Source organism: Dryobates pubescens, unplaced genomic scaffold (genome assembly GCF_014839835.1).
Source record: "Dryobates pubescens isolate bDryPub1 unplaced genomic scaffold, bDryPub1.pri scaffold_75_arrow_ctg1, whole genome shotgun sequence".
Taxonomy (NCBI): Eukaryota; Metazoa; Chordata; class Aves; order Piciformes; family Picidae; genus Dryobates; species Dryobates pubescens.
The window spans coordinates 42,872-59,645 of NW_026530794.1; the positions used below are offsets into that span (position 1 = coordinate 42,872).

General features: G+C 66.9%; 1 protein-coding gene across 1 annotated transcript in view; it reads right to left on the bottom strand.

The window, feature by feature from the left end:
- SYMPK (symplekin scaffold protein) overlaps window positions 1-14,607 on the bottom strand; it is a 52,294-nt gene extending 37,687 nt beyond the window's left edge. Inside the window, exons 1-9 of the mRNA XM_054179521.1 lie at window positions 14,500-14,607; window positions 12,793-12,858; window positions 12,634-12,687; window positions 11,627-11,700; window positions 11,385-11,511; window positions 9,396-9,645; window positions 7,360-7,530; window positions 4,408-4,647; window positions 268-425 (exon numbers count right to left, since the gene is read on the bottom strand). Coding sequence (XP_054035496.1) covers window positions 268-425; window positions 4,408-4,647; window positions 7,360-7,530; window positions 9,396-9,645; window positions 11,385-11,511; window positions 11,627-11,700; window positions 12,634-12,687; window positions 12,793-12,858; window positions 14,500-14,607 — 1,248 coding nt within the window. The remainder of the gene's footprint in view (window positions 1-267; window positions 426-4,407; window positions 4,648-7,359; window positions 7,531-9,395; window positions 9,646-11,384; window positions 11,512-11,626; window positions 11,701-12,633; window positions 12,688-12,792; window positions 12,859-14,499) is intronic.
- Window positions 14,608-16,774: the final 2,167 nt, after the last annotated feature.

The window sequence follows — 16,774 nt, forward strand, 5'->3', positions numbered from 1 at the left end:
CCCATCAGGGCCATGGTGGTGCCCACAGGGCCAAGGGGGTGCCAGGGGTGCCCCTTGGGGTGCCCATCAGGGCCATGGTGGTGCCCACAGGGCCAAGGGGGTGCCAGGGGTGCCCCTTGGGGTGCCCATCAGAGCCAAGGGGATGCCCACAGGGCCAAGGGGGTGCCAGGGGTGCCCCCTGGGGTGCCCATCAGGGCCATGGTGGTGCCCACAGGGCCAAGGGGGTGCCAGGGGTGCCCCCTGGGGTGCCCACCCCCTGCCCCTCACCAGGTTGGCGACGTTCTCAGGGCTGAGCAGGGGCTGCAGGAACTCGGCAGTGATGTCGGTGTCGGAGGGCACCATGCCCTGGCCACCCCCCTTGGGCACTGCCACCGTGCCAGGGGGCTCCAGGTCTTTGTCTTCATCATCCTCACCCAGGGGGGGCTCTGCCAGGGGGAGAGGGCAAAGTGGCACCGGGGAGGGACAGGAAGGGGGTGGGGGGTGGGCACGGGGGGGGAAGGGTGGCACAGGGAGGGGGGTCTGGGTGGCACTGGGGGCAGCTTGGGTGGCACAGGGAGGGGGGTTTGGGAGTCTGGGTGGCACTGGGGGCAGCTTGGGTGGCACAGGGAGGGGGGTTTGGGAGCCTGGGTGGCACCAGGGGGAGCTTGGGTGGCACTGGGAGGACTTTGGGTGGCACTGGGTGGACCTTGGGTGGCACTGGGAGGCCTCCAAGGCTACCTTGTGCCAATCTGTGTCCCTAGGGAGGACTTTGGGTGGCACCAGGATAACCCTAGGTGGCACTGGAAGACCTTGGGTGGCACTAGGAGGACTGGGCAGAGCAGGGGGCAGAGCAGGAGGTACCAGGGGGTCCCAGTGGCAGAGTGGGGGGTGCAGCAGGGGGCACCAGGAGATGCCAGGGGAGGCCAGGGAGCAGAGCAGGAGGGGTTGCCAGGGGTTGGAGCAAGGGGTGCCAGGAGGTGCCAGGGGGCAGAGCAGGAGATACCAGGAGTTGCCAAGGGGCAGAGCAGGGGGCACCCCAGGGGTCAGAGCAGGGGGCACCCAGGGGGCGAGGAGCAGGGGGCACCCAGGGGGCGAGGAGCAGGGGGCACCCAGGGGGTGAGGAGCAGGGGGTGCCAGGGGGCAGAGCAGCAGGGGGCAGAGCAGGGGGCACCCCAGGGTGAGGAGCAGGGGGCACCCAGGGGGCACCCAAGGGTGAGGAGCAGGGGGCACCCGGGGGTGAGGAGCAGGGGGCACCCAGGGGGCAGAGCAGCAGGGGGCAGAGCAGGGGGCACCCCGGGGTCAGGAGCAGGGGGCACCCCGGGGGTCAGGAGCAGGGGGAACCCAGGGGGTCAGGAGCAGGGGGCACCCAGGGGGTGAGGAGCAGGGGGCACCCAGGGGGTGAGAAGCAGGGGGAACCCAGGGGGTCAGGAGCAGGGGGCACCCCGGGGGGTGAGGAGGAGGGGGCACCCCGGGGCGAGGAGCAGGGGGCACCCAGGAGGTGAGGAGCAGGGGGCACCCCGGGGCAGAGCAGCAGGGGACAGAGCAGGGGCGAGGAGCAGGGGGCACCCAGGGGGTGAGGAGCAGGGGGCACCCCGGGGTCAGGAGCAGGGGGCACCCAGGGGGCAGAGCAGCAGGGGGCAGAGCAGGGGGCACCCCGGGGTGAGGAGCAGGAGGTGCCAGGGGTCAGGAGCAGGGGTCACCCCGGGGTGAGGAGCAGGGGGCACCCAGGGGATGAGGAGCAGGGGGTACCAGGGGGCAGAGCAGCAGGGGGCAGAGCAGGGGGCACCCAGGGGGTGAGGAGCAGGGGGCACCCAGGGGGCACCCAAGGGTGAGGAGCAGGGGGCACCCAAGGGTGAGGAGCAGGGAGCACCCAGGGGGTGAGGAGCAGGGGGCACCCAGGGGGCGAGGAGCAGGGGGCACCCAGGGGGTCAGGAGCAGGGGGTGCCAGGGGGCAGAGCAGCAGGGGGCACCCAGGGGGCAGAGCAGCAGGGGGCAGAGCAGGGGGCACCCTGGGGTGAGGAGCAGGGGGCACCCTGGGGGTCAGGAGCAGGGGGCACCCCGGGGCCAGGAGCAGGGGGTTCCAGGGGTCAGGAGCAGGGGGCACCCAGGGGGTGAGGAGCAGGGGGCACCCAGGGGGTGAGGAGCAAGGGGCACCCAGGGGATGAGGAGCAGGGGGCACCCAGGGGGCGAGGAGCAGGGGGCACCCAGGGGGTCAGGAGCAGGGGGCAGAGCAGGGGGCACCCAGGGGGTCAGGAGCAGGGGGCACCCAGGGGGTCAGGAGCAGGGGGCACCCAGGGGGTCAGGAGCAGGGGGCACCCCGGGGGTGAGGAGCAGGGGGCACCCCGGGGTGAGGAGCAGGGGGCACCCCGGGGGTCAGGAGCAGGGGGTGCCAGGGGGCAGAGCAGCAGGGGGCACCCCGGGGGCGAGGAGCAGGGGGCAGAGCAGGGGGCACCCCGGGGGTCAGGAGCAGGGGGCACCCAGGGGGCAGAGCAGCAGGGTTCAGAGCAGGGGTGAGGAGCAGGGGGCACCCCGGGGTGAGGAGCAGGGGTCACCCAGGGGGTGAGGAGCAGGGGGCAGAGCAGGGGGCACCCAGGGGTCAGGAGCAGGGGGCACCCAGGGGGTGAGGAGCAGGGGGCAGCCAGGGGGTGAGGAGCAGGGGGCACCCAGGGGGCGAGGAGCAGGGGGCACCCAGGGGGCAGAGCAGCAGGGGGCAGAGCAGGGGGCACCCCAGGGTGAGGAGCAGGGGGCACCCAGGGGGCACCCAAGGGTGAGGAGCAGGGGGCACCCGGGGGGCAGAGCAGCAGGGGGCAGAGCAGGGGGCACCCCGGGGTCAGGAGCAGGGGGCACCCAGGGGGTGAGGAGCAGGGGGAACCCAGGGGGTCAGGAGCAGGGGGCACCCCGGGGGCGAGGAGCAGGGGGCACCCAGGGGTCAGGAGCAGGGGGCACCCCGGGGTGAGGAGCAGGGGGCACCCAGGGGGTGAGCAGCAGGGGGCACCCCGGGGCGAGGAGCAGGGGGCACCCAGGGGGTCAGGAGCAGGGGGCACCCAGGGGGTGAGGAGGAGGGGGCACCCCGGGGCGAGGAGCAGGGGGCACCCAGGGGGCGAGGAGCAGGGGGCACCCAGGGGGCAGAGCAGCAGGGGGCAGAGCAGGGGGCACCCCAGGGTGAGGAGCAGGGGTCACCCAGGGGGTCAGGAGCAGGGGGCACCCAGGGGGTCAGGAGCAGGGGGCACCCAGGGGGTCAGGAGCAGGGGGCACCCCGGGGTGAGGAGCAGGGGGCACCCAGGGGGTGAGGAGCAGGGGGCACCCAGGGGGTCAGGAGCAGGGGGCACCCAGGGGGCAGAGCAGCAGGGGGCAGAGCAGGGGGCACCCCGGGGGCGAGGAGCAGGGGGCAGAGCAGGGGGCACCCCGGGGGTGAGGAGCAGGGGGCAGAGCAGGGGGCACCCCGGGGGTGAGGAGCAGGGGGCTCCCCGGGGGTCAGGAGCAGGGGGTGCCAGGGGTCAGGAGCAGGGGGCACCCAGGGGGCGAGGAGCAGGGGGCACCCAGGGGGCAGAGCAGGGGGCACCCCGGGGTCAGGAGCAGGGGGCACCCCGGGGGTGAGGAGCAGGGGGCACCCCGGGGGTGAGGAGCAGGGGGCACCCCGGGGTGAGGAGCAGGGGGCACCCTGGGGGTGAGAAGCAGGGGAAACCCAGGGGGTGAGGAGCAGGGGGCACCCTGGGGGCGAGGAGCAGGGGGCAGAGCAGGGGGCACCCCGGGGGTCAGGAGCAGGGGGTGCCAGGGGTCAGGAGCAGGGGGCACCCCGGGGTGAGGAGCAGGGGGCACCCCGGGGGTGAGGAGCAGGGGGCACCCGGGGGTGAGGAGCAGGGGGCACCCAGGGGGCAGAGCAGCAGGGGGCAGAGCAGGGGGCACCCCGGGGGTGAGAAGCAGGGGGCACCCCGGGGGCGAGGAGCAGGGGGCACCCCGGGGCCGAGGAGCAGGGGGCACCCCGGGGCTGAGGAGCAGGGGGCACCCCGGGGTGAGCAGCAGGGGGCACCCCGGGGGTCAGGAGCAGGGGGCACCCAGGGGGTGAGGAGCAGGGGGCAGAGCAGGGGGCACCCCGGGGGTCAGGAGCAGGGGGCACCCAGGGGGTGAGGAGCAGGGGGCAGAGCAGGGGGCACCCCGGGGGTCAGGAGCAGGGGGCACCCAGGGGGTGAGGAGCAGGGGACACCCAGGGGCAGAGCAGCAGGGGGCAGAGCAGGGGGCACCCAGGGGGTGAGGAGCATGGGTCACCCAGGGGGTGAGGAGCAGGGGGCACCCCGGGGATGAGGAGCAGGGGGTTCCAGGGGTCAGGAGCAGGGGGCACCCCGGGGGTCAGGAGCAGGGGGTTCCAGGGGTCAGGAGCAGGGGGCACCCCGGGGCTGAGGAGCAGGGGGCACCCCGGGGCGCCCTCACCCAGCTTGACGCGCTTGAGGCCGGGCTCGGGCTCGTCGCGCGCGCGCTTGCGGGGCTCGCGGGCGCCGGGCAGGCTGCGCGCCAGCTCCGCCTGCTGCGTGCCCAGGTCCAGCAGCAGGGTGGTGATCTGCGGCTGGAAGTCGGCGGCGCAGGGGTGCCGCAGCACGCTCAGCAGCTGCAGCTTCAGGTTCTTCCGCACGCTGCTCACCTGCGACTTGGCCAGCGTCGGAGGCAGGTTGGCTGCGGGGGGAGGGGGGGGAGCAGGGGGGAGGTGAGGGGGGAGAGAGCTGGAGGGGGGCAGGGGGGAGGTGCGGTGGTAGGGAGCTGGAGGCGGGTGGTGGAGGTGTGGAGGTGGGTGGTGAGGAGCTGGAGGTGGGTGGTGAGGAGCTGGAGGTGGGTGGTGGAAAGCTGGAGTTGGGTGGTGGAAAGCTGGAGTTGGGTGGGGAAGACCTACAGTTGAGTGATGGAGGTGCAGAGGTGGTGGGGAGGAGCTGGAGGTGGGTGGTGAGGAGCTGGAGTTGGGTGCTGGAGGTGTGGAGCTGGGTGGTGAGGAGCTGGAGGTGGGTGGGGAAGACCTACAGTTGAGTGATGGAGGTGCAGAGGTGGTGGGGAGGAGCTGGAGGTGGGTGGTGGAGAGCTGGAGGTGGGTGGTGGAGGTGTGGAGTTGGGTGGGGAAGACCTACAGTTGAGTTATGGAGGTGCAGAGGTGGTGGGGAGGAGCTGGAGGTGGGTGCTGGAGAGCTGGAGGTGGGTGGTGGAGAGCTGGAGGTGGGTGGTGAGGAGCTGGAGTTGGGTGCTGGAGGTGTGGAGTTGGGTGGTGAAGACCTACAGTTGAGTTATGGAGGTGCAGAGGTGGTGGGGAGGAGCTGGAGGTGGGTGGTGAAGACCTACAGTTGAGTGATGGAGGAGTAGAGGTGGTGGGGAGGAGCTGGAGGTGGGTGGTGAGGAGCTGGAGGTGGGTGGGGAAGACCTACAGTTGAGTTATGGAGGAGTAGAGGTGGTGGGGAGGAGCTGGAGGTGGGTGATGGAGGTGTGGAGGTGGGTGGGGAAGACCTACAGTTGAGTTATGGAGGTGTAGAGGTGGTGGGGAGGAGCTGGAGGTGGGTGGTGGAGAGCTGGAGGTGGGTGGGGAAGACCTACAGTTGAGTTATGGAGGAGTAGAGGTGGTGGGGAGGAGCTGGAGGTGGGTGGTGAGGAGCTGGAGTTGGGTGCTGGAGGTGTGGAGTTGGGTGGGGAAGACCTACAGTTGAGTTATGGAGGTGTAGAGGTGGTGGGGAGGAGCTGGAGGTGGGTGGTGAAGACCTACAGTTGAGTTATGGAGGTGCAGAGGTGGTGGGGAGGAGCTGGAGGTGGGTGCTGGAGAGCTGGAGGTGAGTGGTGGAGAGCTGGAGGTGGGTGGTGAGGAGCTGGAGGTGGGTGGTGAGGAGCTGGAGGTGGGTGGTGAGGAGCTGGAGGTGGGTGGTGAGGAGCTGGAGGTGAGTGGTGGAGAGCTGGAGGTGGGTGGTGAGGAGCTGGAGGTGGGTGGTGAGGAGCTGGAGGTGGGTGGTGAGGAGCTGGAGGTGGGTGGTGAGGAGCTGGAGGTGAGTGGTGGAGAGCTGGAGGTGGGTGGTGAGGAGCTGGAGGTGGGTGGTGAGGAGCTGGAGGTGGGTGCTGGAGATGTAGATGTGATGGTAGGGACCTGGAGTCTGGCTCTGAAGATGTGGAGCTAATAGTGAGGAGCTGGAGGTGGGTGGTGGAGATGAGCAGTGGTGGTGAGGAGCTGGAGATGGGTGGTGAGGAGTTGGAGCAGGGTTATGGAGGTGCAGAGGTGGTGGGGAGGAGCTGGAGTTGGGTGGGGGAGAGCTGGAGTTGGGCTCTGGAGATGTAGAGTTGGTGGTGAGCTGGAGGTGGGTGGGGGAGATGGGGCTGCCCCTAGGAGCTGCTGAGTGCCCCAGGGAGCTGCTGGCTGCCCCAGGGAGCCCTGCAGGAGCTGCTGGCTGCCCCAGGGAGCCCTGCAGGAGCTGCTGGCTGCCCCAGGGAGCCCTGCAGGAGCTGCTGGCTGCCCCCAGGAGCTGCTGAGTGCCCCAGGGAGCCCTGCAGGAGCTGCTGGCTGCCCCAGGGGGCCCTGCAGGAGCTGCTGGCTGCCCCAGGGGGCCCTGCAGGAGCTGCTGGCTGCCCCCAGGAGCTGCTGAGTGCCCCAGGGAGCCCTGCAGGAGCTGCTGGCTGCCCCAGGGGGCCCTGCAGGAGCTGCTGGCTGCCCCAGGGGGCCCTGCAGGAGCTGCTGAGTGCCCCAGGGAGCTGCTGGCTGCCCCAGGGAGCTGCTGGCTGCCCCAGGGGGCCCTGCAGGAGCTGCTGGCTGCCCCTAGGAGCTGCTGAGTGCCCCAGGGAGCCCTGCAGGAGCTGCTGGCTGCCCCAGGGAGCCCTGCAGGAGCTGCTGGCTGCCCCAGGGAGCCCTGCAGGAGCTGCTGGCTGCCCCAGGGAGCCCTGCAGGAGCTGCTGGCTGCCCCAGGGAGCCCTGCAGGAGCTGCTGGCTGCCCCTAGGAGCTGCTGGCTGCCCCTAGGAGCTGCTGGCTGCCCCAGGGGGCCCTGCAGGAGCTGCTGGCTGCCCCAGGGAGCCCTGCAGGAGCTGCTGGCTGCCCCTAGGAGCTGCTGGCTGCCCCAGGGGGCCCTGCAGGAGCTGCTGGCTGCCCCTAGGAGCTGCTGGCTGCCCCAGGGAGCCCTGCAGGAGCTGCTGGCTGCCCCAGGGAGCTGCTGGCTGCCCCAGGGAGCCCTGCAGGAGCTGCTGGCTGCCCCAGGGAGCTGCTGGCTGCCCCAGGGAGCCCTGCAGGAGCTGCTGGCTGCCCCCAGGAGCTGCTGAGTGCCCCAGGGAGCCCTGCAGGAGCTGCTGGCTGCCCCAGGGAGCCCTGGAGGAGCTGCTGGCTGCCCCAGGCCGCTGCTGGAGGTGCCCCCCAGCCCCCCCCCCAGCCCCATTACCGTGCAGGGTCTCGTAGGCCTGGATGACCTCGGCCATGAACATGGGGCGCTGGCGAGCGATGGTGGCCAGGGAGCCCAGGGCCGCGGTGAGGTTGATGCTGGAGATGGCAGGGTGCACCATGAAGCGCAGCAGCTGCTCCAGGGCTGCCTTCCCCTCCTCCCACAGCACGTCTGCAAGGCACCACAGAGGCCTCCTGAGGCGATGGACACCCCCAGGGGAGGCCCAAGGGGGAGCCCGGAGGGGTGGGGAGGCCTGAGGAGGGTTGAGGGGTGGGAGAGGGGAGAGCAAGGGAAGGGGAGGTCAAGAGGAGGGGAGGGAGAGGAGAGCAAAAGGGGGAGAGAGAGGAAGTCAAAAGGGAAGGAGAGGAGGTCAAGAGAAGGGGAAGGAGAGGGGAGCAAAAGAGGGAAAGAGAAGAAGTCAAAAGGGAGGGAGAGAAGGTCAAGAGGAGGGGAGGGAGAGGAGAGAGGAAGTCAAAAGGGAGGGAGAGGAGGTCAAGAGGTGGGGAAGAAGAGGGGAGCAAAAGGGGGAGAGAGAGGAAGTCAAAAGGGAGGGAGAGGAGGTCAAGAGGAGGGGAGGAAAAGGGGAGCAAAAGGGGGAAAGAGAAGAAGTCAAAAGGGAGGGAGAGAAGGTCAAGAGGAGGGGAGGGAGAGGAGAGAGGAAGTCAAAAGGGAGGGAGAGGAGGTCAAGAGGTGGGGAAGAAGAGGGGAGCAAAAGGGGGAGAGAGAGGAAGTCAAAAGGGAAGGAGAAGGGAGCAAAAAGGGGGAGAGAGAGGAAGTCAAAAGGGAAGGAGAAGGGAACAAATGGGGGAGAGAGAGGAAGTCAAAAGGGAAGGAGAAGGGAACAAATGGGGGAGAGAGAGGAAGTCAAAAGGGAAGGAGAAGGGAGCAAAAAGGGGGAGAGAGAGGAAGTCAAAAGGGAAGGAGAAGGGAGCAAAAAGGGGGAGAGAGAGGAAGTCAAAAGGGAAGGAGAAGGGAACAAATGGGGGAGAGAGAGGAAGTCAAAAGGGAAGGAGAAGGGAACAAATGGGGGAGAGAGAGGAAGTCAAAAGGGAAGGAGAAGGGAACAAAAGGGGGAGAGAGAGGAAGTCAAAAGGGAAGGAGAAGGGAACAAATGGGGGAGAGAGAGGAAGTCAAAAGGGAAGGAGAAGGGAGCAAAAAGGGGGAGAGAGAGGAAGTCAAAAGGGAAGGAGAAGGGAACAAATGGGGGAGAGAGAGGAAGTCAAAAGGGAAGGAGAAGGGAACAAATGGGGGAGAGAGAGGAAGTCAAAAGGGAGGGAAAGGAGACTAAAAGTAAGGGGAGGAAGAGTAAAGGGGAGGGGAGACCAACAGGGAGGGAGGGGGGAGGCCAAAAGGGGGTAAGGGGGAGAGCAAAAGTGTGTGGGGGGAGAGCAAAAGTGGAGGAGTGGACACCAGAAGTGGGGGAAGGGGAGGCAAAAAAGGGAGGGAGGGGAGACCAAAAACAGGGTGGGGGAGAGCAAAATGGATGAGGGGAGAGAAAAGTGGGGAGGGGACTTCAAAAGGGAGGGAGGGAGACCAAGAGGGAGGCAGGGAAGATCAAAAGGGAGGGAGGGAGACCAAGAGGGAGGGAGGGAGACCAAAAGGGAGGAAGGGAAGATCAAAAGGGAGGGAGGGGAGGTCAAAATGCGGAGAAGGGGAGGCCAAAAGGGGGGAGGGGAGAGCAAAATGGATGAGGGGAGAGCAAAAGTGGGGGAGGGAGACCAAAAGGGAGGGAGGGAAGATCAAAAGGGAGGGAGGAGAGGCCAAAAGGATGGGGGAGGCTAAAAGGGGGGGGAGGGAGACCAAAAGGGAAGGAGAAGAGAGCAAAATGGATGAGGGGAGAGCAAAAGTGGGGGAGGGAGACCAGAAGGGAGAAAGGGAAGATCAAAAGGGAGGGAGGGGAGGCCGAAAGGGAGGAAAGGGAGGTCAGAAGAGGGGGGAATGGAGGCCAAAAGTGTAGAGGGGAGACCAAAGTGGAGGAGGGGAGAGCAAAATGGGGGAGGGGAGAGGGAAATGGGGGAGGGGGGGCTGGGACTCACTGTACTTGATGTAGGGGTGGTCCTTGGGCACCTTCTCCAGGCTGATGTCGTTCTCCTGCCGCTTGGGCACCTCGGAGTCGGCCACCCTGGGGGACAGGGTGATGATGAGGGCCTCCACGAACTTGATGGCGTGGGTGCGGACGCCGTCGTTGTCCGAGTCCAGCAGCAGGATGATGTCGCTGGCCATGGTGGCCACCATCTCCCAGCAGGCCTCCTGCAGCTCGCTGATCACCTTGGACTTCACCATCCACTGAGGCAAGGCGAGAGGAGGCCAAGGGTTGGCCAACGGGCAAGTGGGGTGGGCCAAGAGTCAACCAGGTTGGCCAAGAGTCAACCAGGTTGGTCAAAAGTCAACCACAGTTGGCCAATGGCCAACCACAGTTGGCCTGAAGTCAACCACGTTGGCCAAAAGTCAACTGCAGTTGGCCAGTGGTCAACCCCAGTTGACCAAGAGCCAACCAGGTTGGCCTAAAGTCAACCAGGTTGGTCAAAGGTCAGCCACAGTTGGCCAGTGGTCAACCACAGTTGGCCTAAAGTCAACCACAGTTGGCCAATGGTCAACCAGGTTGGCTAAGAGTCAACCACAGTTGGCTAAGAACCAATCAGGTTGGTCAATGGTCGACCACAGTTACCCAATGGCCAATCACAGTTGGCCAAAACTCAACAAGAGTTAGCCAATGATCAACCACAGTTGCCTAAGAGTCAACCAGAGCTGGTTAGAGTCAATGAGAGTTGACCAACAGTCAACCAGGGTCAGCCAAGAGTCAAGCAAGGTTAACCAAGAGTCACTAGGGTTGGCCAAGAGCCAACCAGGGGTGGCTAAAGGTCAACCAGGCTGGTCAGAAGCCAACCCCAGTTGGCCAAGAGCTCAACCAGGGCCGGCTAAAGGTCAACCAGGCTGGTCAGAAGCCATCCCCAGTTGGCCAAGAGCCAACCAGGGCCGGCTAAAGGTCAACCAGGCTGGTCAGAAGCCAACCCCAGTTGGCCAAGGCTCAACCAGGGCCGGCTAAAGGTCAACCAGGCTGGTCAGAAGCCAACCCCAGTTGGCCAAGGGTCAACCAGGGCTGGCTAAAGGTCAACCAGGCTGGTCAGAAGCCAACCCCAGTTGGCCAAGGGTCAACCAGGGCCGGCTAAAGCTCAACCAGGCTGGTCAGAAGCCAACCCCAGTTGGCCAAGGCTCAACCAGGGCCGGCTAAAGGTCAACCAGGCTGGTCAGAAGCCAACCCCAGTTGGCCAAGGCTCAACCAGGGCCGGCTAAAGCTCAACCAGGTTGGTCAGAAGCCATCCCCAGTTGGCCAAGAGCCAACCAGGGCCGGCTAAAGGTCAACCAGGCTGGTCAGAAGCCAACCCCAGCTGGCCAAGGGTCAACCAGGGCCGGCTAAAGGTCAACCAGGTTGGTCAGAAGCCAACCCCAGTTGGCCAAGGGTCAACCAGGGCCGGCTAAAGGTCAACCAGGCTGGTCAGAAGCCAACCCCAGTTGGCCAAGGGTCAACCAGGGCCGGCTAAAGGTCAACCTGGCTGCTCAGAAGCCAACCCCAGTTGGCCAAGGCTCAACCAGGGCCGGCTAAAGCTCAACCAGGTTGGTCAGAAGCCATCCCCAGTTGGCCAAGGGTCAACCAGGGCCGGCTAAAGCTCAACCAGGCTGGTCAGAAGCCAACCCCAGTTGGCCAAGGGTCAACCAGGGCCGGCTAAAGCTCAACCAGGCTGGTCAGAAGCCAACCCCAGTTGGCCAAGGGTCAACCAGGGCCGGCTAAAGGTCAACCAGGCTGGTCAGAAGCCCACCCCAGTTGGCCAAGGGTCAACCAGGGCTGGCTAAAGGTCAACCAGGCTGGTCAGAAGCCCACCCCAGTTGGCCAACGCTCAACTACGGTTGGCCGACGCTCAACGAGGGCCGAGCAAGGTCAAGGAGGGTTGGCCAGCGGTGGGCTGTGGCCCCTCCCCGGGCTGGGGGGGGAGTGAGGTGGCGCCCCCCAGGGGCCAGGAGCTGACCTGCAGGGCCACCTTGTAGAGCTGGGTCATGGTCAGGATGGCCTTCTTGACCACGTTGACGTTCTCGTCCTTCAGCAGCATGTTGAGGTTGGCGATCAGCTTCAGCAGCAGCTCGATGTCTCTCTTGCTGGGGGGGGCACAGCAGGGCGCTGAGGGGGCGACCAGCAGGGGGCAGGGGAGAGCAGAGGGGAGGGAGGACCCCCCACCATGGGCGCCCCCCGAGCCCCCCCCCCGGCCCTCACCAGGCCTCCTCGATGAATCCCACCACGAACTTCCGGACCTCGATGGATTTGTCGGCCTGGAAGGCGATGATCTCCTGGGGGAGGCAGCAGCAGCAGGCTGGATCCGGCCCAGAATCCACTGGGATCCGGTCCAGGGGTCCCTTGGCTTGATCCCAACCCTCCCCTGGGCCCAGCTCCATCGCTTGGATCCAGCGAGGGCCCTCGGCTGGGATCCAGCCTGACCCACCTGGAGCGATCCCAATCCCCCCTGGGATCCAGTCCACAGCCCCTGGGATCCAACCCACACCCCTTGGGATCCAGCCCAACCCACCTGGAGCGATCCCAATCCCCCCTGGGATCCAGTCCACAGCCCCTGGGATCCAACCCACACCCCTTGGGATCCAGCCCAACCCACCTGGAGCGATCCAATCCCCCCTGGGATCCAGTCCACAGCCCCTGGGATCCAACCCACACCCCTTGGGATCCAGCCCAACCCACCTGGAGCGATCCCAATCCCCCCTGGGATCCAGTCCACAGCCCCTGGGATCCAACCCACACCCCTTGGGATCCAGCCCAACCCACCTGGAGCGATCCCAATCCCCCCTGGGATCCAGTCCACAACCCTTGGGATCCAGCCCAACCCACCTGGAGCGATCCCAATCCCCCCTGGGATCCAACCCACAACCCTTGGGATCCAGCCCAACCCACCTAGAGCGATCCCAATCCCTGCTGGGACCCTCCTGAATTGATTCCAACCCCACTGGGATCCAGCCCACACCTCCCTGGATCCAGCCCAATACCCCCTGGATTGATCCCAGTCTCCCTGGGATCCACCTTAACCCCCCTAGATCCAGCTTGCACCTCCTGGGATCCATCCCAACCCCCTGGGTCGATCCCAACCCCCTCAAGATCCATCCCACACCCCCCCCCCAGGGATCCATCCTAATCCCCCTGAGATCCATCCAAACCCCTTCAGGATCCATCCCAACCCCCCTGGGATCCATCCCAACCCCCCCTGCCCTGCTCACATCCAGGAAGTTGTCCAGCAGGGTTGGATCCTTGTTGATGATCAACTCCTGGACCTGGGCACAAAGGAGACTCAGTGGGGACAGGATCCCCCCCTGCCCAGACCCTCCCCTGTGCCCCCCCTGATCCCCCCTGTGCCCCCCCAGCCCCCCCCAGCTGACCTGCTTGAGGATGTTGATCTTGGAGTCGTTGCTGATGAGGGCAGCCTGGTTCAGCAGCTCCACCACCTGCAGGGGGCGCCCAGGGGTCCCCAGAGTGATCCCAGGGATCTGCCAGCTGCTCCCACAGCCAGCCCCCCCTCCCCCCCTCCCCGAGTCCAGAGATCCCCCAACAGATCCCACTCCCACCTCCCCCACCAGCTCCTGGACCCCACTCCCTCCAGCTCCGGGGGGGGTGGGGTGGGGGTGTGTGGATCCAGTGGATCCCAGACCCCCCACCCTCACAGCAGATCCCAGGTCCTCCCTCTCAGTCCCAGGGCCAGTCCCCTGGCAATAGACTCCAGCCCTCTCCTACCCCCCCCCACCCCAGAGATCCCTGCAGCAGATCCCAGGGATCCTCACGGTGGATCCCAGGAACCACCCAGCGGATCCTGGCCCCACCCTCACCACTCCCAGGACCACCTCCACCCAGCAGCTCCTGGATCCCCCTCCCTCCAGCCCCAGGGGGGAGGATCCAGTGGATCCCCGGCGTCCCCACCCCCCGATCCCGGGGATCTCCCAGCAGATCCCAGATCCTTCCCCTTGGCCCCAGGGGCAGATCCCAACCCTCTCCCACCACCCCCACCCCCCAACCCCCCCCCGGGGCACACTGGCTAAGCCTTTATAGACTGTTTTGGTGTTCTAAGTGAGTGGCCAAGCTGAGGCGGGAGGTGAGGTTAGTCCCAGCGCGGCTGGAACTTTCTCTCAGTCTTCCTTCCTTCGCTGTCCCTTTCGGCTGGATCTGCTTCTGGGCTTCTCGCCAAGAGATAAGAGCTAACTAACTCCCAGCGCCAGGCCTGCCCGCTGCTTTTCCCTGTCCTGCTAACCGTCCTCGTCTCTTCCCCCCGCGTTCGCGGCGTGACGCAGGACCTGTTCCCTTGTGAAGCTCCAGCTCGCTCCTCCCGCTGGGGTTTAGCCGTGGGGGAGGGAAAGCAGAGCCTCTCCCCTCAGACCACCCAACGTGGAGCCCAACGTGGGGCTCCAACCCACAACCCCGAGATTAAAGAGCCCCATGCTCTACCGACTGGGTTTTAGCCGTGGTCTCTGTCTCAGTGGGGGAGGGAAAGCAGAGCCTTTCCCCTCAGACCACCCAACGTGGAGCCCAACGTGGGGCTCCAACCCAGATTAAAGAGCCTCATGCTCTACTGACTGGGTTTTAGCCGTGGTCTCTGTCTCAGCGGGGGAGGGAAAGCAGAGCCTCTCCCCTCAGACCACCCAACGTGGTGCCCAACGTGGGGCTCCAGCCCAGATTAAAGAGCCCCATGCTCTACCGACTGGGTTTTAGCCGTGGTCTCTGTCTCAGCAGGGGAGGGAAAGCAGAGCCTTTCCCCTCAGAGCACCCAATGTGGAGCCCAACGTGGGGCTCCAACCCAGATTAAAGAGCCCCATGCTCTACCGACTGGGTTTTAGCCGTGGTCTCTGTCTCAGTGGGGGAGGGAAAGCAGAGCCTTTCCCCTCAAACCACCACACCAAAGCTCTCCACAGCAGATCCCAGGGGATCTCCACAGCAGATCCCAGGGGATCTCCAGGGCAGATCCCAACCTTACCCCCTCTCCCCCCCCCGCCCGCCTCCCTCCCCAGGCCAATTCCAGCAGCACTCCCAGCCCCCAGCTGCCCCCTCCCTGCAGCCCCGGGGTGGATCCCAGGGGATCCAGTGGATCCCAGGCCTACCCTCTCGGAGGTGCTCATGCCGTCGCTGCCGCACTCCTCCTCGCTGAAGAACTGGGAGGCCACGCTCATGCGGGGGCTGGGCCCCTCCGGTCCCCCTGACCCAGCCATGCCCCCAGCCCTGGGGGGGGAGGGGAGGAGAGGATAGGGAGGGGGAGGGGCACACACCTCAGGGAGGCCTCCCCCCCCCCCAATCCCACCGTGCAAACTGCCACGGCCTCCTATAGGGGGCTACAGACAATCCCCCTCCCCCCAAGGGCCTCCCCCCCCAGCACCTGTGGACCCCTCAGACCCCCACCCCCAGCCCCTATGGACCTCCCCCCCCATATCCTATTAACCCCCAACACCCCCCTAGAGACCCCTCCCGTAACTCCCCCAGCCCCTATGGCCCGCCCCCCCCCCATACCCTACTCACCCCCAACAGCCCCCTAGAGACCCTTCCCATAACTCCCCCAGCCCCCATGGACCCCCCCCATATCCTACTGACCCCAAACAGCTCCCTAGAGACCCCTCCCATAATTCCCCCAGCCCCTATGGACCCCTCAGACACCCCCAAGGCCCTCCAGACCCTCCCCAGCCCCTATGGACCTCCAACACCCCCCCTAGAGACCCCTCCCATAACTCCCCCAGCCCCTATGGACCCCTCAGACACCCCCAAGGCCCTCCAGACCCTCCCCAGCCCCTATGGACCTCCTACACCCCCCCTAGAGACCCCTCCCATAACTCTCCCAGCCCCTAAGAACCCCTCAGACACCCCCAACGCCTATGGACTCCACCCCAGGCCCTATGGACCCCCCCCCATAGCCCCCCCAGGCCTCTCCATACCCTCTAGCACCCCCCAGCCCCTCTGGACCCCCACCCCAGGCCCTACGGCCCCCTCAGACCCCACTCCCCACCCCCTATGGACTCCCTCCCCCAACCTCCATAGGCCTCTCCACACCCTCCAGGCCTCACCCCCAGCCCCTGTGGCCCCCTCAGACCCCTCCCCGGCCCCTAGGGACCCCCCAGCTCCCCTCCCCCCCCCCCCCCCCAAGCCCTCCCCGCGGGGCCTCACCGCCGCCCGCGCGCCCCGCGCGCCCCTCGCGCCAGCCGCCTCGCCGCGCCGCCGTGACGTCACTGAGCGGCGCCCGCGCCGGAAGTCGCGAGGCGGGGGCGCTGCGTGGCGCTGCGTGATGACGTCACGCAAGGGGAATGCGTGGCCAGGCTTTCCCCCCCCCCCCCGCCCAGCGATCGCTGCACGGACTCCGTCCCGGCACACCCCCGGACCCCCGATCGGCCCCCAGCCCCCCCTACCCCCCCCCCCCCAGGTCCCCTCCCCAGCCCCTTCCTGACCCCCCCAGTCCCACCCCCATCCTCTCCCTGCCCCACCCCCCCCCCCCAGGTGCCTCCCAGTCCTCCCCTAACCCCCCCCCCAGCCCCTCTCTGACCCCTCAATTGCGCCCCCCCCCCCAGTCCCACCCCCCTCCTCCCCTGCCCCCCCCCCCCAGGTGCCGCCGTCCTCCCCTAGCCCCCCCTAGCCCCTCCCTGACCCCTCAATCGTCCCCCTCCCCCATCCCAGTCCTCCCCCTGACCCCCCCCCAAATTGCCCCCAGCCCTTCCCTGACCCCTCAATTGTGCCTCCCAGTCCCACCCTAGCCCCCCAATCGCCCCCCCCAGCCCCCTCCCACTCCTCCCTTTGCCCCCCACCCCCAGCTCGCCCTGAATCCTCCTCCAGTTGCTCCCAGTCCTCCCCTGCCCCCCCCCCCCCAGTTGCCTCCCAGGCAAAATTTAACCAAACTCCTCCAAAAAGTCCCAAATTTATTACTGGAAGCCTCCCCCTCCCCACCCCGAGCTTTGGGGGACCCCCCCCCCCCGATCCCCCCCCCAGACAGGCACTTGGTACCCCCCAACCCAACAGGGGTGGGGTGGAGTCCAGTAAAGACCCCTTCCCCCCCTCCCCCCAATAACACCAGAGGCACAATGAGGGGGAGGGGATCTCAGCCCCTCCCCCCCCCCCCAAGCAATCAATGAGGCACGAGGAGGGGGACCCCCCCAAATCCAACAACCCAGGCACAAGGAGGGGGTCTGGAGGGAAAGGAACCCCCCAAAACAATGAGGGGGGCTTCGGGGAGGCCCCCCCCCCCCAAAACCCAGGCACAAGGAGGGGGTCTGGAGGGAAAGGAACCCCCCAAAACAATGAGGGGGGCTTCGGGGAGGCCCCCCCCCCAAAACCCAGGCACAAGGAGGGGGTCTGGAGAGCCCCCCAGAAACAATGAGAAGGTCTTCAGGGAGGGTCTTA